Genomic DNA, 25,268 nt, shown 5'->3' with positions numbered 1-25,268 from the left:
TTCAAGTTACATTTAAAGTTACATCAAATCCAGATTTACAATTTTTCTTTACAGTAAATCACAAGAATTATTTTAACTTTTAATAAACTTAGAATGACCACCACTTTGTGGTCAAATGTATGTGGAATCTTGATCATGTGCTTGTTGGCCATCCCATTCCAAAACTAAAAGCATTAATATATACTTGATTTACCAATTACCATGTGTATTCTACCCACATCTGCCAGTTACATGACTCTCTTGCTAGCCAGTGGTTGACTTTCCAGTAAAATTCTCTTCCAATCAGGCCAGTGCATCTACAAGATAGTAGGAGTTGCTTGTGCAATTGGAAGGAGGCGCTTGGCCACCTGGCCTTTCCTCGTGTCCGTTAGCACCTGACCAGGCTGATTGCACAGCAGAGACTGAAACACTGGTCTAGGTGCTGGTGAGCTACCCGATAGCCTTATATTGTTGTACATTTGATCACATACATTCAGGCTATAGTTGATTTTTTATGTATAAAAAAGCTCTATAATTTTTAACAATGCATTTACATAGTGCGTATAGACGCCTATATAATATGTATTTTCTTGTAATTAATATGTATACAGTATATATATATATATATACACATATATACATATATATTAAAAACCTATATTTGCAGTGTAGTGTGAATTACTAGCACATTAATCACTTTTACATTTAGAAAGTTTCTTACCTTTTCTGTTCTCTGCAGGTCCAGGTAAAAGACAAAAGGGATGAATATGTTAGCCATATACAGATTTATATACATAAAAGTAAATTCATTTTACTTTATTAATTTATTAACTATTCCTAAAATATTAAGAAAATATTGACCATGTTACAAGAAAATTATTATTATTATTATAAATTATAAAAATTATTTTCATACATTTGTGTATTTCTAACTAAACATGTTTGTCGGGTAAAAAATATGCATACTTTATCTTTTAACAATTGCCTTTAAGCACATAATACACAAAACATGACTTGGTTGATTATGTGCTCTTAAAGTGCTCCCAACACAGCTGTAGCCACTATTATGGGTAGAGGTGAAGGCTGCTTTGCATTAAGTACACTGCAGTAGATAAAAATAATAATGCAGACAAAACATTTCCACGTAATTCTAGAATCTCGAATGAATTACGTGATCCAACAGGACACCAGAAAACACAGCATCCTGGTTTTGGAATGGCTTTCCCAAGGTTCTAAACCTAACAATCCTAATATACGGACTGTACTGACATGACAAATCTGTGCAAGTAAATCATTTGTAGAATCGAATTTGTAGAATATACAAGTTTTGACCACTGCATTGAGCAAAATTGGCTAATCAACATATATTACATATAATATATTTATATGTATATAAATAGGTCACATAACATATCATATATTATGCATATTTTTGCAAGAATTTGACAAATATTTATTCAGTTTAAAAAGTAAAGTAGAAAAAACATTAAATTCCCAAAATGTGATGGTCTTCACGTGTCTAAACCTTAAAAATTCAGTTTGAATTTAGTATAAAAGTTAAGAATCAGCATGTGTGTATTTAAATAAGCATCATTAGACAAGAACAAAAAAAGACAAAATGTAAAATTTTCCAACTCACTTCTCTTCATCTAGTTTCTTCTTCATGATGTCTCTTCGCCAAGCAGGCAAGGAATCAAGACGGGCCTGTTCCTCATTCGCCTATCCAAGAACAAGAAAAGAAGAAGACAGCTCATGAGGTGACATTTAATTTCTTATGGTGCAAAACCACTTTAATATAATTAGTCTTTACCAGAGACTTCAAGATTTATCAGTCATATTTTGGACGACTACAGACATAGATTTGCTTGTGTAATACAGAAGTGACCATGTTTGAAATAGAAAAGGTTGGACAGGGTCTCCTCCCACTGTTTGGGATGCATGCAAGAGACGGGGTGGTCACCTGGAGCCTAGCGTGGCTCTCCATACGTGACCCAGCTCTGTTTGGGGATAAGAACTGTACGCAGATTGGACACATGTCAAAGGGGGCGTGTGGTGAACCGGATCTCCTTGATCAGATCGAAGGTTGGTCAAGCGGCAGTGGATTTACAGCCAGGGATTGGAAATGACTAGAGCATATCCAAACCCATAAGAAACTGTCACACAGAAGTATTGGTGGTGTTAATGCCATATATATAATGTGAAAAGTATGAGCACCATATAAAGCTTTAGGTACTGAGTACAGCACATTGTGGCGTATTTGCCCAAATGCATGGACATACAGTAAAGCTATGTTTAAATGTAAGCAGAAACTTAAAAGCAACATATATTGCAGTCAAAATCCAGGTGGTGCAATGGTAACACACGCTAGCACACCAGAGTTGACGTGAACTCGTCGGTTCGAATCTTAGCTCTGCTTTCGGCAGGCTGGGCGCCTAATCGAACAATGATTGGCTTTTTGTTCAGGATGGGGATTCCTCATAACTGATGCAATTACGACCTCTGCTGGCTGATTGATGGGGCCTGCACAGAGACAAGTGATAATGTGATCAGGATGTGTCTTTCAGTGTCTTTCAGTGTCTCTCCGCCTTGTGCAGGTGAAAAGATTAGTCAGCTACTGCACATGTGTCGGAGGGGGCATGTGTTAGTCACAGCTCTCCTCAGTCAGGAGTGGAAGTGTAATGCAATCTGGTAATTGTATACAACTAAATTGGAAGGAAAATGCAAAAAAGCTACATTTTAGTGACCTTAAATTAAGTTTTTGTGTGAATGAAAGGCCAAGATACAGAAGCAAAAGCCTACACAATTATTACAATAAGCATTCCCTAATGAGTCATAGTGTTAACAGGGATCCTGAGTTGTGGCAGACAGAAAAGCAACTTGACTGACGTTTGTCGCATAAAAAAACCTTCAGAAAACTTCCTTATACAGTGTACGCTCACCACAGAGAATCATGAAAGCAAATGCAGGAAGAACATTTGAAAAGCAAATTTAGCCGAGGCCTAAAGTTCTGTCTTTACACAAGCTGACACACTATCTCCTCCAGCCTGCAGCCTTACATGGTGTAACCAGAGGCCTGTGCAGGAGGTGGTCATTTTAAGCTTCTCATCTTTCTTTTAAAGTGGATTGGTTACTCTGAATCTGCTCTCATTGAGCTATTTCACCGGCAAAGTCCCCTGCATATAGGTAAGTGAATCCACACCTTAATATTTCATGACTCCCTTGGGAATTTTGACAAGACAAAAAAATTAATAAATAAAATAAAATAATAATAATAATAATAAACTAATGGGGATATACACTGATCAACCATAATATTAAAACCACCTTCTTGTTTGTTTCTAAACTGTCCATTTTTATCAGCTTCACTTACCATATAGAAGCACTTTTTAGTTCTACAATTACTGACTGTAGTCCATCTGTTTCCCTGTTCTTCAATGGTCAGGACCACCACAGAGCAGGTATTATTTAGGTGGTGGATCATTCTCAGCACTGCAGTGACACTGACATGGTGGTGGTGTGTTAGTGTGTGTTGTGCTGGTTTGAGTGGATCAGACACAGCAGCGCTACTGGAGTTTATAAATACCGTGTCCACTCCCTGTCCACTCTATTAGACACGCCTACCTAGTTGGACCACCTTGTAGATGTAAAGTCAAAGACGATCGCTCATCTATTGCTGCTGTTTGAGTTGGTCATCTTCTAGACCTTCATCAGTGGTCACAGGATGCTGCCCATGGGGAAATGTTGGCTGGATATTTTTGGTTGGTGGACTATTCTCAGTCCAGCAGTGACAGTGAGGTGTTTAAAAACTCCAGCAGCACTGCTGTGTCTTATCCACTCATACCAGCACAACACACACTAACACACCACCACCATGTCATTGTCACTGCAGTGCTGAGAATCATCCACCATCCAAATAATACCTGCTCTGTGGGGGTCCTGACCATAGAAGAACAGCATGAAAGGGGATAACAAAGCATGCAGAGAAACAGATGGACTACAGTCAGTAATTGTAGAACTACAAAGTGCTTCTATATGATAAGTGGAGCTGATAAAATGGACAGTGAGTGTAGAAACAAGGAGGTGGTTTTAATGTTATGGCTGATCGGTGTAGATAGTAGGCAAAAATATAAAAACACAGCTGAACAAATGAATGGTGTTAGGTTAAATCCCAATCAAAGGCATGTATTACATATTCACTTTTTTTTCTTTCAGCTCATTTTAGACCTGATTTAGCACAGTTTTTACGCCAGATGCCCTTCCTAATGCAACCCTCCTTATTTTGGTAGTGCACCTTCCAATAGCTAGGCTGTTCACCCCCAAAAACATAGCCAATCATGTCTGTATAGAAGCCTGACTGGCCGTTGGCACAGAATCGAAAATCTAACCTCAGATATCAGCATTAGTGGGCTACCATATTTTATCACTGCAACATGGCTAGCTCTGTATGGGAAAAGGATTGTCCTGCAATGGATTGGTGTGCTGTCCAGGGTATTTCTGTTCTGCGCCTAGTTTTCCTTGCGACCAGGCCCAAGATAAAGCGACTGATCCGATGCTATTCAGAATATTTTTTTGTATTATAGACAATGCAGAAAGGATTGAAGGCCTAATTTGAAGTGAGGTGCACAAGACTAAAACACTAAGCAATAGAAAAAAGTTATGATACAACAATACTATGATTCCGAAATCGCCAACAAATATTGAGGCTATTTACAAGACCACCCTATGGTGCAATCATTCTTTCATAAAGATGCTTTCATATTCCAAAATTAAAGCGCCCTTATATGTATTGGTAAAATGATTCAGCAATGGTTTGATCTAGATATAGTCAAGAGCCTTCCATGGCATCCCCAATCACCAGATGGACATGATCATGATGGGTCTAATTCCTATATCCAGCAGGAATATCCTGGACAGCGAGGCAATCCAGTGCAGGACTTCAATCATTTCAGCACCAACAACAAATGTAAACATTGATGAATCCATACAGAAAGTTTTGGAGTACAAACTACAAAGTAGATCTTTATTTCTTTTCTTTTTTTTTTTTTAAGTTGGAGGCAACGTACAACAAATATATAGTACCAGTTTAATATTTTGCTCAAACTTTGAATAAACATATGGTTTGTCTACACAAAACAGTGTTTGTTGTTTCACCAGTTCTTGTCTTCCACACATTTACACACTTGTTAATCAAATAAAACCAATATAACAAACATGAGGAGACCTAAAGCGGTCTATTCAGACTGCAAATGCTTTCAATTCCAAAACGAAGCATTTTGACATGCTGTGTGCTAAGCAACATCTCCAGTTCCCCAATCAAACGCAGTCATCTTTGAATACAGCTTGTTCTGATACCACTAAGCTGAGCCAATGGGAGATCATAAGAGGTTTATTCTGGTGAGCCCAAATATATTTTTACTTACAGGTAACTAACAGTCCAAGTGTAATAGGATTACATGGAGTGTATTTCTGTTCCCCCGATGACATTAGTGTGTGGGCATTAAGGACTAGCTCTTTGATCTCTCTGGCTAATTATAGCAACATCACCAGGACAACTTTGGATTAGATGTGTGTTTTAAAAAAACTATTCTCACACCAGTTTGGAGCAGCCAATTCGCCTAAACGGTGCCTGTAGGCGAGGACTGAACCCTTTTTAGCTACATGAGAGGATATACACTTTGTCAAATACACTGATAAGCCATAACATTAAAACCCCCTCCTTGTTTCTACACTCACTGTCCATTTTATCAGCTCCACTTATAAAATAGAAGCACTTTGTAGTTCTACAATTACTGACTGTAGTCCATCTGTTTCTCTGCATGCTTTGTCAGCCCCCTTTCATGCTGTTCTTCAATGGTCAGGACCACTACAGAGTAGGTATTATTTGGGTAGTGGATCATTCTCAGCACTGCAGTGACACTGCCATGGTGGTGGTGTGTTAGTGTGTGTTGTGCTGGTATGAGTGGATCAGACACAGCAATGCTGATGGAGTTTTTAAACACCTCACTGTCACTGCTGGACTGAGAATAGTCCACCAACCAAAAATATCCAGCCAACAGCGCCCTGTGGGCAGTGTCCTGTGACCACTGATGAAGGTCTAGAAGACGACCAACTCAAACAGCAGCAATAGATGAGCGATCATCTCTGACTTGACTAGGTAGGAGTGTCTACTAGAGTGGACAGTGAGTGGACACGGCATTTAAAAACTCCAGCAGCGCTGCTGTGTCTTATCCACTCATACCAGAACAACACACACTAACACACCACCACCATGTCAGTGTCACTGCAGTGCTGAGAATGATCCACTACCTAAATAATACCTGCTCTGTGGTGGTCCTGTGGGGGGTCCTGACCATTGAAGAACAGGGTGAAAGCAGTAATTGTAGAACTACAAAGGGCTCCTATATGGTAAGTGGAGCTGATAAAATGGACAGTGAGTGTAGAAACAAGGAGGTGGTTTTAATGTTATGGCTGATCAGTGTATGTGTTAACATGCATAAAAGATAATGTGACACAATAGTATACATACACCCTGTGTTTTATTGAACAAAAAGCAGAAACATTTAAAACACTGGTAAGCCACGGAACAAAAATGCAAAATCTGTAACATTAATACCTACAGTATAATTCAAAACCACAAAATTATTATCTCAGTTTCTTGTACTTCAAACATCTACTAACTTCCTGATCATTAATCAAATACAAAATACACAAACAGCTAATTAAAATGCATTACTATGAACTGTAAATACAGTATATCTAAAATTTGACATTCTGGAATAATGATGGTAATATTTGATTTACTACGTAATACATCATACCTAGAAAGAATTTATGAGGTCTTGAGTAACTCTAAACACAGCACAAATACTTGAAACTGTGGACACAACCAATGTGTATTTTCATTTCCTATTAAACCTAATAGAATCATTTAATACTGGTGTCATATTTTCTGTTGGGAAGCTGAATCCTTCAGTTTTATAATCTAAACTGAGAGAAAGGTTGTCATTTATGAATACCTAAATGGTTTTAATTAAAAGATACACTGCTTATCCTAGACCAGCGGTCCCCAACCGTTTTCATATAAGACATAATTTTACAGCCCGGCGGGGGTGGGGGGATTTAAAATAGAATAACTGTACTACTCACAAATGAGCTTTTTTCACTGCAACGAGACGCTGCTCCCACCTAGGGGTGATTGGAGACAATAACACCCGTAATAAAATTGTGTTTTCATTGTTGATGTAGCGATTTCTAATTATTTATTCTTTCTGTGTGGCCTATTAATACTGTCCTAGACAATGTTTGGACGTATTGCGTCAAACGGACGAAACTTAAACTCAAATCAAACTCATCAAAAACATTACATTCAATCAATAAACCAATAAAAATTATTCAGTAAAATACAACCAAGCGACTATTTTCAAAGCAGAAAAGACACTCTCAATACACTCTCAATACACAATCATCACGACTTTGAACAATAACCATGGTAGAAATACAGTACGTAACCTGTTAAATAATTTTAGGGTCACTACACAGGTCTGTTGTAACAGCAATCGGAAAGCTGAATTTGACCCAAGTCAACTTGTACCTCACTCTACTAACTGGTTGTTCTTTAACCTATTTACCATTCTTCATTCTTCAAGGTAACTATCAATACAAATAAGGAATAAGGAGCCTGCAAATTGCAAATGTTAGAGAGCATTGCATAAAACCCCATTGTATCAATGATTTACTTTGTCAGCAATAACTGACTGACAAATACTGTATACAAAGTAGCTACAAGTATAAGTTATAACCTTTGGTTCATACAATATTGTGGCTTAGCTGACTTTCCAACCATTTTCAGCTTTTGGCCGCTTGTAATTAACACTTGGCCTGGCTCTAGAGTCAAATTTGGTCCATGTGTCCTACAAAGCTTTTTGTCTATTTTCCCCCCACATGCTTTTAACATTTTTCTATGTTTAAGAAACCACTGAATCTTATTAGTATCTGTTATAAAGGATCAATATTTTACTAATCACAAATCATTATTATGTATACTCTATTAGCATCAGGTTAAAATAGAAATGTAACATTTCTGATGTCTATTAAATTTACTTGGTCGGTGGAATTGGTTATACCTCACAGTAATTTCCTAAAACAACACGATCATCTACAACAGTCCTGGTCTTGACAGCCCTGACATCCTCAACCATGAGGGTTTTACCATGTCTGACTTTTATTTTATATATTACATTATTTGTCATTATTATTTAGATGTTAAACAGCTCTGCTTCCTTTTCCTTCCAGAAGGTAAAGCTTCTCTCAATGTATCTGCTTATATCCTCATTGCTGAATTCTTTAAGGTCATAAATAAGCTTTATGGAGTCCTCAATCGTCTCCTCGTTATGTTTTGAAGGCGACGATTTCTGCTCTTCAGCACTATTACAGGGTATAGAAAGAGGTGTACCATCCTGTGGTTGTGCTCCCTTCTTTATTGCTGCCTCTTGATTCAGTATCTGAACCTCTGTACTGTCCAGTATTGCAGACCCATTCATTGGTGGTGTAGAGTTCACCACAGTCTCTGAAATGACCTTCTCTATTTTGTCCTGTACTGGATCCTGTGCTGTTTCAGGTGCAGAAGCACAGGTTGAACTAGGTTCAGTCTTTTGAAGGGAGTCTGCTTTGGATGTGGTGGTTGTCTCGGTTGCTTTTGGTTGGGTCCTTTGGTTTGGGTCTGTGACTTCATCAATCATTTTTGGTATAACAATTTGACCTGCCTCCAACTGTCCTATTCCTTCTGTTGAGTCACCAAAGTATTTCAGCTTGCTATCCTCAAAGCCATCTGACCAATCGCGGTTACCTTTCTCAATGCTGTCCATCACCTCTCGATGGAATTCCCGAATCACTTCCCAAGAATGGCTGCCAATGCGATCGAACATCTCATAGCACAGCAAGTGTCGAAACTTCCTCTCGCTGCGAGACATGTCCATCTCAAGAAGCTGGAAGTATCCAAGCATGAAGAGATCAAGGGTCAGACTGTTGTAATGCACTGGTGACCCATTAATGTGGGGAAGAAAATGCTCAGGCCAGTAAAATATCTGAGAGTGACTAAGCCGACGGATCTGGCGTGTAGGCACTTGGCTCATAATGGTCCGCCAGTGGTCAATCAGGTTTCCCACCACCTGCCTCTGTTTCATAAAGAGCAGTAGCTGGTCATCCTCTTTTTCCAAATTTTCATTTAATTCGTACTGTTTAACATTATACTGGTAGCCACCAATTCCGACACTCTGACTCGTTCTTCTGCCTGTGCACTTGGGTCTGTAGGCTTCGGCCATGGTGTACTTCCTCCAGTGCTCCAGAAACAACAATACAATCCTCTCCTTTCGCATCTCGACAGACTCCTGAACGTAGCTCAGGTCCGTCTGCACCTCCAAGCTGCGAGTGGGATGGTTTCCATTCAATGGACTCTCACCAAAATTATCCATACTTGACTGAGGAGCACCGTTAGATCCAAAGTATGTCAAGGGTGCATATGATGGTGTTATAAGTGGCTCGTCCACTAATGGCAAGCTTGAATCTTGCTCTGATGGTAAGTCATCTGGGACTTGAGAGCAAAGACTAAAGAGTAGCTCATCTTCCAGAATAGGCTCAGGGGAATAACTGCACTCACTCACAACTGGAAGTGACCTCTTTCGTTTATAAACTCGATTCATCTTGTCCTCTTCGTACTTTGACTGGCTATGAATCATCTCATAATTTGCCTTCAGATTTTTTACTGACACGCCACATTGCTTAAGCTCCCTTTCCACCTCTTCTCGAGTTGAGAACGACTGTGATCGCCCAATATTGCTTGAAGTAACCGAAGTTACCTGGTCCTTTCCATCTTTTAGATCTTCAGGTAGATGTCCTTGATTAATCATTTCCAGGATATCAATTTCTTTACCACCTAATGTAGCAAGAAGGATGGCCATGCTTTTGAGTAGTGTAGAGATTTTGCTACACCAAGCAGGAAGGTCCTCTGCTTGCCCATGAACCTTTTTGGGGTTGACTGAAAAGTGCTCAGGGCTTAGTGCAGCAGACAAAGGGAGGAGTTGATGCAGCTCCTTCTCGAGCTGGTCCAGCTCTTTTTCCACTTCTGTAACTTTGTGCATGACTTGCAGATTCTCGATCTGTTTCTCAATGCGAATAAGGTCATCCTCAGTCATCAGTTCACCAAATGGACCCAGTATAGCATTGTGAACGTGAGAGTAATGCCAGTCTTGTGTCTGATAATATCCATTCGTAGAAAACTAAAGTGAGTCAGAAGAGACAGAAAGGGACAAAAACAGAAGGATGGATTGTCCTTCAGTTGATAGGTCCAAGGATTGCCAGACATGCTTTTTTAATGCTTCTTCACACCAAACATTGCAAACTTTACATGGATTTAGTGGTGCAACGGTGGCTGTCATTTTAAGGTTGGAATGGGCTGATGTGGTGCTATCATTTGCCAAGGATTTCAATACATTATGGCTTTAATGGTCAAATGTAAGTTCTACATTTAGGCTGTCACATTTCTATTTAAATGGAGCACTGATTCTAGTGCACTTACTCTGAATTTGTTGTCTGGCTCAGGACCCAACCGTATAATCAATTATTACAGATAATTCCTCTCTTTTAGCCATAATTTACTTGATATATTTACGTTTAATGGTGACCTTACATGACATTTCACATATAGGTGAAACTACAGATACTTTTACAGGACAAAGTGATGACTATTTAAAAAACAAAACAAAAAATGACAATGACACAGCTGCGTTAAAACTGTACATTTAGGCCGTGTGAGGTGGGCCTTGCATCACACCACTGAAACCCCATGTAAAAACTTAAAAGCTGTCATGGACCATCACCAATGTCAAGTGCCAAGTTACTAGTATCTCTGTAATATAAAAATGATAATTATATCTCTTATTAACTTGGGATGGTCACAGCAGCCCTAAAGTGTACACTGCATCACACTGTAGTCAACGTCCAGCCAAAAGACACAAAACACATGCAAAAGACAGAAAACCTGCATTTAAATTCTGTGTTCTAGCAACAGCAGGATCCAAACAAGTGAACTAGTAGGACATTATTTTATATTTAAAAATGTCCAAGCGTAACTGAAGATGTGCCTGATTGGTTAACCCAAATTCTTACAAATAAGTGGATCAGTTTGGTTTTAAAATAGTTACTAAATGGGAAGAGACAGACATCCAGCTTGTGCAAGGCTCAGATTTAAGTATTTATTTTGTATTAGGAAAACTTCCAACTTAACAAAAAGATTGTTTATTCTAGCATGGAAATGATAAAATGCTGCTTGTACTATGAATGTCAGATGATAAAGTTCAACACAAATCATCATCCAGATAAAAACAAGCATGCACAAACTGATTACCTAGAAACTGTTACTGCTTTTTTCAAGAAAACCATGATTCAGTTACAATCTATGATCTTTATTTTTTAAAACACAGACATCTGCCATACACTGGCTAAACACATATATATTGTTCAAACCCAGCAAAACTTTATTATATTATACTGAGCTGACTGTTAAGCAACTTACTATGGAAATTATGTCTTATTTAATAATATCTAATTACTGTATAAGGCTATTCTATAACAAATCTGTTTTAGATCATGATGTTTTTCAGCTATTTATCTTTTAAAGAAATAGACATATAAATTAAATAGGAACGCAAATACCATACAAGTTAAATAGTGATTAACTGCTGTTTATCCTATACAGTCCAATGATTTTGGCTCTCTGAAAATCATTCCTATAAAAATGTCCAAACACAGCTGAAGAAATATACATATATATATATTTTTGCTGAGGTTTAATTGATTAAAACTAGAATTATCATAATGCATAGTGCCAAAAGCTACTGAAGAAACACCCACCCGCTAATGTTTTCATGTAAAAATACCACTACTATGTGAATGCTGGGCAGAACTACTGCCCTGCCTCTGGTATGAAATACTTGGCGGTATCACCAGTCACCAATTTTTCTGGATCTACAAAAATTTTTTCCAGGTTTGATTGTGATTATCTGATTATGATGCTTAGAAATCAGTGAATTGGCATATTTAAATTGTTATAGCAGATAAGAGATCATAAGAGATTCCACAGCAAACACACTAACACGCTACATGCAACATTACTCTATTAAACATGCAGTTGTTATCCAGTAAAAGAGACAAGTAATCTGTGAAAGGAATCAACTAAAGCTGAGAAAGTGATTAAGTACACATTTAATAAAATTTTTATCACCACTTTCATAGAATCACAGGGCATAATGCAGTAACATACCCCTGACAGGGACTCGGCCTTCATTACTCCACCAGACACAGTCAATCATGTCTGTATGTACACGTCTGACTGGCCAGTAGCACAGCTGGGGTGTCAAACCCAGGATCCCAGCAGTATTAAGCTAGCACAATTTTCTGCAGCACCACCCAAGCACTTAAGTATAAATACTAAATAAATAATAATGAGATCGTTTCAGGGCTCTGAAATTTCATTATTATAATACCCAAACATTATTTGCTAATAAAATTCACTTGAAGTGTTTTTGCATTTCAAAAGTATTTATGCATGCTAGTCTAAAGCTCTACAGCGACCAGCGTAAGGGGTAGTACAAGCAGCAGAGAAATTGGAATTGGAAGTGACTATATTATATATATATTATGACTATATATAGGTTAATAGTTACACTGGTCCAGTTTAACATCATTTTAAATGATAAAAACACAAACTAAATCGTGTGTATTACACAAGTCTATCACACGCTTCCTCCGCTAGCAGTTGCCAGGTACTTTTTTTCCACCTAGCAGAGAGCACTATCCTGTACCAGAGAATCACAGGCTGTGAATCAACCGTCTCTCGTTCAGGTGCCTCAACCAGCAAGAAGAGGCCGCAACCACCCCTTTATCAGATACAGCCAATCGTGTCTCTCTGGGAACCTAGCCGATCACTAGCACAGTTAAGATTCAAACTTGAGAGCACTCATGACAAACTAAGGGCTTTTATGTTGTGCCATATGATTGCTAACCAAAATGCCATATCGTAGATCATTTTAGCAGCAGAGTAATTCATAAAGTCTTGATTTGATAAAGTCTTGAAACACTTTCTCAGCTTATCTACCAACCATTCCAAGGCACCACTCATTTGCTTACCTTTTTCTTGTTTTCTTCTTCTTCCTGCATCTTCGCTTGTAATTTTCTCACCATCACCTGTCGCTTCCACTCAGGGATGGGTCTGCCCTGTTCGTCATGTGTGGGTACCAGGACCTCCATATCCAGACTGGATTTGCGTGACTGGGCCGAGGCACCGTTGCAATTCATGACAGGTGTCTGATCGTAACTCTGAATGGTGCCCACAGTCCGGGGTGAACCGCCAGGAGCTGTGGAGGTTGTGAATGGGGGTGGAGACGCGGGACTGGAAGGTGCGGGCTTTGTCGACTGGCCAGCGCTGGACTGAGTTTGGGACTGGGGTTCGGGCTGGGATTCGTTCTGAGATTGAGGTTGAGACTCTGACTGGGGCTGGGGCTGGGACTGTGGCGGTGATGTTGGGCGGTCTTCCTACAATGAAAGAAAAAATAAAGGAAATGTTAATTCTACACATAAATACATACACTAATCACCCATAACATTAAAACCACCTCCTTGTTTCTACACTCACTGTCCATTTTATCAGCTCCACTTACCATATAGAAGCACTTTGTAGTTCTACAATTACTGACTGTAGTCCATCTGTTTCTCTGCATGCTTTGTTAGCCCCCTTTCATGCTGGTCAGTACTCTCCCAGGACCACTACATAGTAGGTATTATTTGGGTGGTGGATCATTCTCATTACTGCAGTGACACTGACATGGTGATGGTGTGTTAGTGTGTGTTGTGCTGGTATGAGTGGATAAGACACAGCAATGTTGATAGAGTTTTTAAACACCTCACTGTCACTGCTGGACTGAGAATAGTCCACCAACCAAAAATATCCAGCCAACAGCACCCCGTGGGCAGCGTCCATTAACTACTGATGAAGGTCTAGAAGTCGACCAACTCAAACAGCAGCAATAGATGTGCAATCGTTTCTGACTTTACATCTACAAGGTGGACCAACTAGGTAGGAGTGTCTTATAGATCCTGTGGGGGTCCTGGCCATTGAAGAACAGGGTGAAAGCAGGTTAAAAAAGTATGTAGAGAAATAGATGGACTACAGTCAGTAATTGTAGAACTGCAAAGTGCTTCTATATGGTAAGTAGAGCTGATAAAATGGACAGTGAGTGTGAAAACAAGGATGTGGTTTTAATGTTATGGCTGATCAGTGTATATATATTATATAAATTATTTAATATAAATATAAACACTAATATGATTAAGCAATTGAGATGAATTTGGGATAGGGTTTGCAAAAGTACAAGAAGTAAGTGACTTTAAAAGACATGAGCTTCAGTCACAAAGACGGCTTAGCCTGGCTAAGATTTTAATAGGACCAGTGCTGCATTTAGATCTAGACAGAAGTAAATGGGGTTGAGTATTTTGGTGGAAAGCACACATTCAATGAGTAAGAAGCTCAAGTGCATTATGTAAGGAAAAGTTCAAAAGGAAACATTCTTTAGTTACCAAACGTTGAACATTATATAATTTTCTACACCAGAGTATATGCAGGCCCCCACTTTCGGCTTTCACTCCTGTGGTAAGGATTTCCCAATAATGTGTTCTACATGATGAACGTTATACACCTGATAGCTGTGGATCTGAACTCAATAATTAGATGGGGTGTCCATACACTTTTGAGCATATGGCGTACATGTATATATGTATGTATGTATGTATGTATGTATGTATGTATGTATAAACCAAGCCTTTTTGTGTAAATGGGATGGCAGAACTTACGTTCCCTGTAGCATTGTTGGAGAAGACAGTTGTGCTGCCTTTACTCTGAGGTGTGGGTTTCAGGACTATCCCATTTTTAATCGCAGCCAAGAGTTCTGAGTTATCTCCAGTGGGAGACATCATGTTGAATGATTTAGTGCCTAAAACAAAGACATTGGGAGTAAGATAAGTGTCAAGCATTAATGTGGGGAAAAAATGATAACACAGGATGAGAGAGAGATGCCTAAAACCAAATGCTTCAGTGTAAACAATAATAGGTCGTTCCAATAAAATAAATACTATCTTTGAATATAATACAAATATATGGGTGCTAGGGTGGTGCGGCGGACCAATATACTAACTCACCACTGCTGAGATCTGAGTTTAAATCCATACATCGTTCCACAAACCAAACATCAACTGGTCAGTACATTGATAAATAGGGTTCAAAGGCAACAGAGGTAACCTATGAGTTATATTAATTGTATTCCCATCTGAACTAATCTGAATTAGGTATGAAGCCACATGCCTTTAAACAACAGTTTTACAAGCGTTATTAATTCAGTTTTGATTTCCTTCTTTAATTACAAACATTTTCCTGAACACTACAAGCTCCTAATTTCTTTGGTTACATCTATGTCTTACCACATAGATGTGGTAGGACATACACCAATCAGGCATAACATTATGACCACCTCCTTGTTTCTACACTCACTGTCCATTTTATCAGCTCCACTTACCATATAGAAGCACTTTGTAGTTCTTTTTTTTTTAATTACTGACTGTAGTCCATCTGTTTTTGTACATACTTTTTTAGCCCCCTTTCATGCTGTTCTTCAATGGCCAGGACCCCCACAGGACCACCACAGAGCAGGTATATTTAGGTGCTGGATCATTCTCAGCATTGCAGTGACACTGACATGGTGGTGGTGTGTTAGTGTGTGTTGTGCTGGTATGAGTGGATCAGACACAGCAGCGCTGCTGGAGTTTTCACCGTGTCCACTCATTGTCCACTCTATTAGACACTATACCTAGTTGATTCACCTTGTAGATGTAAAGTCAGAGACGATCGCTCATCTATTGCTGCTGTTTGAGGTGGTCATCTTCTAGACCTTCATCAGTGGTCACAGGACGCTGCCCACGGGGTGCTGTTGGCTGGATATTTTTGGTTGGTGGACTATTCTCAGTCCAGCAGTGACAGTGAGGTATTTAAAAACTCCATCAGCACTGCTGTGTGTGATCCACTCATACCAGCACAACACACACTAACACACCACCACCAGTCATGTCAGTGTCAGTGCAGTGATAAAAATTATCCACCACCCAAATAATACAGTCCCTGACAGAAGTTCTGTCGCTTATTCATGTTGTGGAAACAAAAGCTTATAACCTGACTTTAAATTCATCCATTGGTTTTAGAAATGACTCATATGAAAACTGAAACCCTCCCAAATGAGGTTTAATTCACGAAAATAAATTTGCTTTACTGCAGAAATATTGATCATTTAATGAACACAGAAAGGTCAGATTTTGGCAAGACAAAAGTTTTGTCGCCCACAGAAAGTAATGTGAGAATCAAACAAATAATTTACTTCAAATACAAAGATATGTTTTACAACATTGGTGAATGAAGTTGTGGTGCTATTAGAGCCATATTTAATATTTTGTGTGACTTCCATGAGCTTTAAGGACTGCATCCATGCGGTTCGACAATGATTCATACAATTTATTGATGAAGTCATCAGGAATAGCAAAGAATGCAGTCTTACATACCTCCCAGAGTTCATCAAGATTCTTTGGTTTTGTCTTCCAAGCTTCCTCTTTCATCCTACCCCAAACATGCTCAATGATGTTCATGTCTGGTGACTGGGCTGGCCAGTCCTGGAGCACCTTGATCTTCTTCGCCTTAAGGAACTTTGATGTAGAGATGGATGTATGAGATGGAGCACCATCCTGCTGCAAAATTTGACCCCTTTTATGATTGGGAATGTAAGAGGTAGCTAATACTTCTTGATATTTTAGGCTATTGATATTGCCTTCCACCTTGCAAATGTTTCGCACACCCCCATACTAAATGTAACCCCAGACCATGATCTTTCCACCACCAAACTTAACAATTTTCTGGGTGAATCTTGGATCCATACGGGCTCCAGTAGGTCTCCTGCAGTATTTGCGGCGGCTGTGGTGTAATTCAACTGAAGATTCATCGGAGAAATCCACCTTCTGCCACTTTTCCAGCGTCCATCCGTTTAGCAGGCTGTGGGCCTTGGCAAATGCCACACGGTTTTTTAATTGCCTTTTGTTTAGTGCTGGCTTCTGGGCACTGATTCGACCATGGAGGCCATTTCGAGACAGAATCCTACAAACTGTTCTAGTTGACACAGGTACTTGAGGTGACCAGGCCTGGTGGAGCTCTGCTGCAGCGGAAGAGGGGCTGGCTTTGGATTTTCTAACCAACAAACGTTCCTCCTTAGCAGTTGTCTTGCGGGGTCTGCCGGACCTGGGCTTGTCAAAAACATCTCCAGTCTCTTCAAATATTTTTTTAATTCTTTGTACTTGACGCTGAGACACATTACAGGTGCCAGCCACCTCTGCAGTGGATCTGGTCTTCAGCCTCTTGATAATCAAGGCTTTGGTCGCAGGGTGGATTTTTGGCATGTTGTCAGAGGTGAAGTTGCAGTTCAAGTGAAGGTCTGGGGTGCTGGGGTTCTTTTTATACACACCCACTAATTAACCGATCAATTAGTGAGCACAGGTGAGGCTGTAAACTAGGATTGGGTGCATTATATGACAAGGCGACAAAACTTTTGTCTTGCCAAAATCTGACCTTTCTGTGTTCATTAAATGATCAATATTTCTGCAGTGAAGCAAATTTATTTTCGTAAATTAAACCTCATTTGGGAGGGTTTCAGCTTTCATATGAGTCATTTCTAAAACCAATGGATGAATTTAAAGTCAGGTTATAAGCCTTTGTTTCCACAACATGGATAAGCGACAGAACTTCTGTCAGGGACTGTACCTGCTCTGTGGGGGTCCTGACCATTGAAGAACAGGGTGAAAGCAGGCTAAAAATGTATGTAGAGTAACAGATGGACAGTAATTGTAGAACTACAAAATGCTTCTATATGGTAAGTGGAGCTGATAAAATGGACAGTGAGTGTAGAAACAAGGAGGTGGTTTTAATGTTATGGCTGATCAGTGTAGACCGAAAAACGAAAAGTCTGCTGACAGTCGTTTTGGTGGCATGCATGATTCAGATGAATCAGAATCCTTAGACAGTGTTGCTCCATTGTTTCCTGCTCTTCATAGATCAGCATATAAAATGTAAAATAATTAGCTAGACAAATACACCATGTAACAAATATTAGCCATCCAAGATGCTCTAGGATACATGGAAATGAAAAGGTTTAAACTGATTCAACATCCTGAGTCAGGATGCAAGATGAATAATTAATTTATGATCAAATTCAACCCAATCCTGACTTTTAATCACAATATGTTTGTTTGTTAGGATTTTTAATGTTATGTTTTACACCCTTCGGTTACATCCATGACAGAAACGGTAGCTTCTCATTATACGATTATAAGATTCATCATTTACAAGGTTATATCGAACACAGTCATGGACAATTTTGTATCTCCAATTCACCTCACTTGCATGTCTTTGGACTGTGGGAGGAAACCGGAGCACCCGGAGTAAACCCACACAGACACGGGGAAAACATGCAAACTCCACACAGAAAGGACCCGGACTGCCCCACCTGGGGATCGAACCCAGGACCTTCTTGCTGTGAGGTGACAGTGCTATCCACTTAGCCGCCGTGCCGCCCTTTAATCACAATATGTATTTGTAAAATAGGAACAAAAGATGCTTGTCCACAACTTAGTCTGAGAACCAAAATCCTAAAACAGTGTTTAGTTGTGTTCTTTACATTCAGATATGGGTAAAAAAGGCTAAAACTGCAATATAGTTGATTTAATCTCTATAAATCTAATATAATAATCTAAATAGATTAAAATTTTTAAATGTATTGAAATCCAAAAGCCAAAGCACAAATGCACTAAGCCTCTTAGAATTACACTTGTATTAAACATTTACATTTTAACATAGCTAGCTCAAACCATGCAATAATATATTTAACATTATACAAGCAACTGTACATCACCTACAGATCTTGCTTAAACAGTCCTCTGTGCTTGCCGAACAGGTAAACTAGCTTTCCTTACTAACTTTCATAATGTTCAGCCCTTACTTTCACCTCAAACCAGCCAACAACCTCCTTCAGCTACTTTCTCTGTCCCTGACTCCACAGAACATGTATAGGACAGAAAAAAGACAGCAAGCCCATGGCAATTCTAAAGCCTGAAGAGATCAGCACTAATCAGCTTGGACAGTGAACAGCTGCCGAACGGGGAAGTGGATTTCGAATGCACTCCCTCACCCCGCACTCGCCTTACCACGTTCTCACCCGCTTTCCCTCTGGTTCATGTAAAGCGTCCTCCCTGTCGTCCTGTCATCACCTTTTTTCACCTGCGTTCGTTCCATTTTGTCCTGCCCCGCCCCTTCCTTCGTGAACTGGAGCAGAAAGACCTTGAACTACATTACAAACTGTACTGTAGGGGTGTCAGACACGCACGTAAACAACTAGAATCCAAAACAAATATGCGAGGTATACACCAGGATGCTGCCACAGTCCTGCTCCTGAACCCGGACGTTAGGAAAACCTTCCCAAACAGTTTGAGGAGTAAACAGTAAAAAAGTGGATTGAATTCAACAATTTCAATCGCAGTTTTAAGTTTCCATATATAGTACAATTCTTTGTTGTTGTTGTCCACAGTGTTGAACTTGATCAGCATCTAATTTTGTCTATTTCAGGTTGGTTTGATTAGTATTCCCCCCCCCCCCCCCCCCCCCAATTAACAGATTGCATTACGCTTCCTACTCATGTTGACCTCCACCCTGACTGAGGAGAGCCGAGACTAACACACGCCCCCTCCAACACGTGTGCAGTAGCCGACTGCATCTTTTCACCTGCAGGAGGCGGGTTCACATGCGGATCAGCTTTGTATATGGAGAGGCACACCCTGATCCTCATTATCCTTTGTCTCTGTGCAGGTGGCATTAATCAGCATCAGTTATGAGGAATACCCATCCGACACTCCCCCCCCTTGAAAACAGCCAATCGTTCGTGTAGGCATGCAGCCAACAGCCAATCGTTCATGTAGGTGCTCAGCCTGCCGGATGGCAGAGCTGAGTTTCGAACCGACGAGTTTGAGATGTCAGCTCTGGTGTGCTAGCGTGTTTTATCGCTGCATCACCTGAGTGCCAGGTTGGTTTAATTATTTGTTTGTTACATTTGTTTGATACATTCATGACAGGAACGGTAGTTACTCATTACACAAGGTTCAACAGCTCACAAGTTTGATATCAAACACAGTCATGGCCAATTAATGTCTCCAATTCACCTCACTATTCACCTTGCTATGAGGTTTAAGTGTATGGACACTGCAGTATTATCACTGACCTGTGTCTGGAACAAAAAAGACCTCAGTTTTAACAGTAACATGAATGAGATAACCACACAATAAAGACAATACTCTTGTTTGCTGACATGCTAGACCATATTCAAATCAAGACTTCTGGAAAACAGGAAGCTTGGAAAGACATATAAACACACACACACACACACGTGTACGCACGCACACACCCACACACACGCACGCACAAAAGAGAGAGAACTGTGCAGGGGAAAGGGATAGGTAAATACTTACTCTTTCTCTGTCGGAGTAGTTCAGGGGCAGGAATAACAGAAGCAGAGGAGAGATTCTCTTCTTTAAAGTGGCGCGTTAAGATACAGAGGAAGCAGAGGGCACAGAACAGTGACAAATAGAGAAACCAGCAAGGTTCAGGTGAAAGAAAACAGCCATTATAGTTCTACAGTAACAGGAGTGGGTGAAAATCAGGGGGCAAGCGTTAAATGGAAAAGATGCAAGTGGGTTAAATGCGTGAAAAAGGGACAGATAAGTGAATAAAAGAAAAAGGAAAAGGCAGAATTGTTTATCATTTGTTTAACGATAAAATTTTTTAATAATACTATTTATGCATTTTTCCTTCTTCTCCCAATATAGTGAAATCCAATTTCCCGGACAGATAGATACATAGATCTGTCTGTCTGTCTGTCTGTCTGTCTGTCTGTCTGTCTGTCTGTCTGTCTGTCTGTCTATCTATCTATCTATCTATCTATCTATCTATCTATCTATCTATCTATCTATCAATCAATCAATCTATCATCTATCTATCTATCTTGTTCGTTTGCCTGTCTGCCTGTCTATCTGTCTGTCTGTCTGTCTGTCTGTCTGTCTGTCTGGTTATGACCTGTGTAGTAGCCAACCTCTTCTATTCGCCTACTCGAGGCGGGTTCACACAGGAATCAATATTGCATATTTGGAGTCTCTCTCCATTATTCCCCGTTTCTGTGCACACGCCATCGACCACCCAGCAGAGGCTGCTATTTCAGCAGCAATAAAAAATCCGTTTGGCCCTTCCATACATAGACAAGCATGTAGGTGCTAATAGCAGGGCTGAGATTCGAACTCAAGAGCGTGAGATATCAAGAGCAGTGGTGGGCTAGCGCATTGGACTGCTGCATCATCTGAGCACCAAACAATCCCCCAACACACACATACTGATGGGTGAAAATGCTAGGGATAGAATGTAAAATATTAAAACTATTAATGTATTAATTGTACTTAGTTTAGTTACATTTATTCAATGATACACTTAAAGTTCTTACTTTTATTTAGACACTCAAAATAAGCCCCATTTATTAATTTAGCTCCTTATTTCCTTAAGCAGTATAGCCCATTTGTTTGACTTAAACAACACGTTTGTTAATCTCTAGGATTAACCAGTGAAGGTTTGCCCCCAATAGGACTGCAAGCTCTGTAAATGTCTTTAATACTAGATAAAAATGTCCTTGTATGTACTGGCCTATTCATAGTTCTTGAAAATTACATGTGACATTTATGAACTGTAGTCATTTTCATAGATGATTAATCTATTAATTATTTCTTGAGCATAAATAAAAATATTATCATAATTATCAAATTGCATTATTAAAAACCTTCAACAGCACAATGCCAAACCCTTCCCAGTTTTAGATTTATTTCATTTACACTTGAGTCATGTTTTACCCAACTGTGTCAGGTTTATTAATATTATTATAATAGTAATAGTAGTCATTCTGAAACTCAAACTTGCTGATATGTAGTCCTGTTTGCAGTACAGTATTTCTTTAGTCCTGTTTACATAGGCTATAGATTTACATGTAATGTCATCAGCTGCTGACGTCGCACTGCTCCCTGCAGCTGCCATTAATGCATTATTCTTTGTTGGCTAAATGTTCAGGGACTCATTCGACCACTACAAATTTGTCTAAGTGCTAAATGCTTTCAGGCACAAATAGATCAGCTAACTAAACAAAACGAAGTAGTGAATTATGTTGACATAATTCTGAACTGAATAGTAAGAGACATGTCAGATGGAAGGGGAGCAATTAAGCAAATGTAAGAACACAAAACCTGAATTTAGGGTAATGGTAGCCCCTGAGCACTCGTTTGTAAATTGATATTAGGTAAGAGCAACCAGACCACGGTCATGGTACTGGGGTGAATCAATAAAATATTTACACTGTGCCTTGCCTGGAGTTTACGTAAAATATTTTGCATACTGTTGCATTCTCACAAAACCAGAGCTAAAAAAGGAGGAGTTAGTGTTGAGCAGACGTCCCGAGATTTGTCCTTTTTTGTACATGACTAGGTGTCAGTAGCTCTGGTTTTGTGACGATGGGGACAGTTGGTGACATTTTTCAACTGGTGACCAAATGTCCCAAATTCAGTGATGCATATAAGCCTGTACAGAATGAAAGCCTAAAGCATTCAGCACATATTGACTGAACCTTGGTTAGGATATTTCATTCACCTTGATCATATATTAGTTTATAATATACATAAACTCAAATTTAATTATATAAAAAAAACCTGTATTTTGCTTAAATATATAAGTTACAAATAATTTAAACTATTCGTGCATATTATAATTTTAATGGCCTTTACATAATTCACATTTTCATGTTCAAAAATGGGATCCTACACAGACATGATTGGCTTTGCCTAAAAGAGGGGGTAGCTGAAGCCCCTGATTTTGATGGATTTTTCAGCATATTCCAGCTTTGTGCTCAGTTTCCCGGTGTGGCCAAGCCCACTACACCACTGACCAGAATAAAGAGGTTAATTAAAATAAATAAACACAGACCCCAACTAAAACTGTGTACACTGATCAGCCAGAACATAAAACCACCTCCTTGTTTCTACACTCACTGTCCATTTTATCAGCTCCACTTACCATATAGGAGCACTTTGTAGTTCTACAATTACTGACTGTAGTCCATCTGTTTCTCTACATACTTTTTAGCCTGCTTGCACCATGTTCTTTAATAGTCAGGACCCCTATAGGACCACCACAGAGCAGGTATTATTTAGGTGGTGGATCATTCTCAGCACTGCAGTGACAATGACATGGTGGTGGTGTGTTATTGTGTGTTGTGCTGGTAAGAATGAATAAGACACAGCAGCACTGCTGGAGTTTTTAAGCACCTTACTGTCACTGCTGGACTGAGAATAGTCCACCAACCAAAAATATCCAACCAACAGTGTCTCGTGGGGGGCGTCCTGTGACCACTGATGAAGGTCTCGCAATTGAAACCAAGGAGGTGGTTTTAATGTTATGGCTGATCGGTGTACATTCATAATGTAAAGATCAGATTAGGGCTCAACTGCTTTGGATTTTCAATAACAAATACCTAACATCTGGGGCCGATAAATACTTGCTCCAGTTAATACATACAGTTCTGCAGGATATCTAACACATTGTAGGTCTTATTGTCAGTGTACAGTTAGAGACTATAGAGCTATTTTCTTTCTTATGCCCAATGTGTGGCAATCCTCCTCTAGTCCTTTGTCTGTTAGTCATGGTGGCGTTATATATTTGGCTGAAGCTCTGATCTCCTCCCAGCAAAAACCCCAACAAGACTGCTGCATGTGATATGATCATACTCATATAACACACACTTACATGTCATTACCGTGTTATTGTCATGGCAGTGCTGAGGATTGTCCACCACCCCAATAACATCTGGTCACTGGGGGTATCATGAGGGGTTATTATAGATAAACTATATACAGTAAGATGGCAAAATTAGAAGCTTTCATCTCTCTTTCTCTCTCTCTCTGGTTTAATTAATGTTGGTTAACAATAACATTTTAATTCATTTGCAACCACTGCCGCTACTCTCTGTAAACTGATATTTTGATGATTCCACATTGTAACTACATCTTCTGTTTTTTTACCCCGAGGTGGTTCTGACGGAGACCTGTTTACCCTTCCGAGGTTGATGACTGCGGATCGAGACTGCAGGGCCAACGGTGCTGCTCCTATTAGATGGGACAGGCCCCTGGCGTGCTCCTACTAGACGGGACGGGAATCTGGCATGTTGCAACAAAAATGTCCAGAACTTATAATGTCCAGGTCTTCTTCAAAGACTGAATTAAAAAATAAAGAACTCCTTCAGGCCACCCAAGAAGGATGGGTCCTTGCTGAGTCTGGTTCCTCTCAAGGTTTCTTCCTGTAATTTTTAAGGGATTTTTTTCCTTTGCCACTGGCGCCCTTGGCTTGCTCAACAGGGGAAAAGTTGATTTGAGACAATGTTCATTGTAAGAAGCATATATAAATGAGTCTGAATTAACTTGACTGATACACATAACATCTACTTCAACATTATTTACTAAGTACCATGTACTGACCAACACTTGTCTCTAGTCTTGTCTTCCTTTATTTATTTTAGGCATTCTCGTATTATTGTAATGTTTTCTACCTGTACTGTACTGTACTGTACTGTCTTGCACTTTTTGTTCTATGTTGCACCTTGGACCTGAGGGAACGTGGTTTAGTTTCAATATGTACTCATATATAGCTGAAATGACAATAAAACCTCTCTTGACTCTCTCTTGACCACTGATGGTGACTGCTTTCACAAAAATAATCACCCTCTCCCAATCTCAGTGCGTGTGCGCCAGTTCTGTTTACTGCCTGTCCAATTGGTACAGAAAAACTTTTAAACATCTTTATTGTTCAAATCTCGAATAGGGAAACTATTAATTACTTGAATCATTCAAACCACAAACAGGAAAGCTGTTTAGCAACATTACGGACTCTGACTGCAAGTTAAGCCTGCACATGTGGATCTGTGTAAAATGTTGAGGATATTTTGCGTCATTCTCCAGTATAAAAGTAGAACTCTGCTCTAATATAATGCATGTGTTGAATACAGCACATATGATCAGCATAAACA

The 25,268-nt window shown here is 39.5% G+C and overlaps 1 protein-coding gene across 1 annotated transcript in view; it reads right to left on the bottom strand.

Moving 5' to 3' along the window:
* Positions 1 to 25,268, bottom strand: part of espn (espin) — a 90,137-nt gene that overhangs the window by 1,154 nt on the left and 63,715 nt on the right. The window contains exons 10-14 of the mRNA XM_062998534.1: positions 25,004 to 25,006; positions 14,881 to 15,020; positions 13,162 to 13,566; positions 1,619 to 1,698; positions 701 to 721 (exon numbers count right to left, since the gene is read on the bottom strand). Coding sequence (XP_062854604.1) covers positions 701 to 721; positions 1,619 to 1,698; positions 13,162 to 13,566; positions 14,881 to 15,020; positions 25,004 to 25,006 — 649 coding nt within the window. The remainder of the gene's footprint in view (positions 1 to 700; positions 722 to 1,618; positions 1,699 to 13,161; positions 13,567 to 14,880; positions 15,021 to 25,003; positions 25,007 to 25,268) is intronic.

Source organism: Trichomycterus rosablanca, chromosome 7 (genome assembly GCF_030014385.1).
Source record: "Trichomycterus rosablanca isolate fTriRos1 chromosome 7, fTriRos1.hap1, whole genome shotgun sequence".
Classification (NCBI taxonomy): domain Eukaryota; kingdom Metazoa; phylum Chordata; class Actinopteri; order Siluriformes; family Trichomycteridae; genus Trichomycterus; species Trichomycterus rosablanca.
Note: the sequence above shows the minus strand (reverse complement) of the source record. Positions and strands in the feature narration are given on the sequence as shown.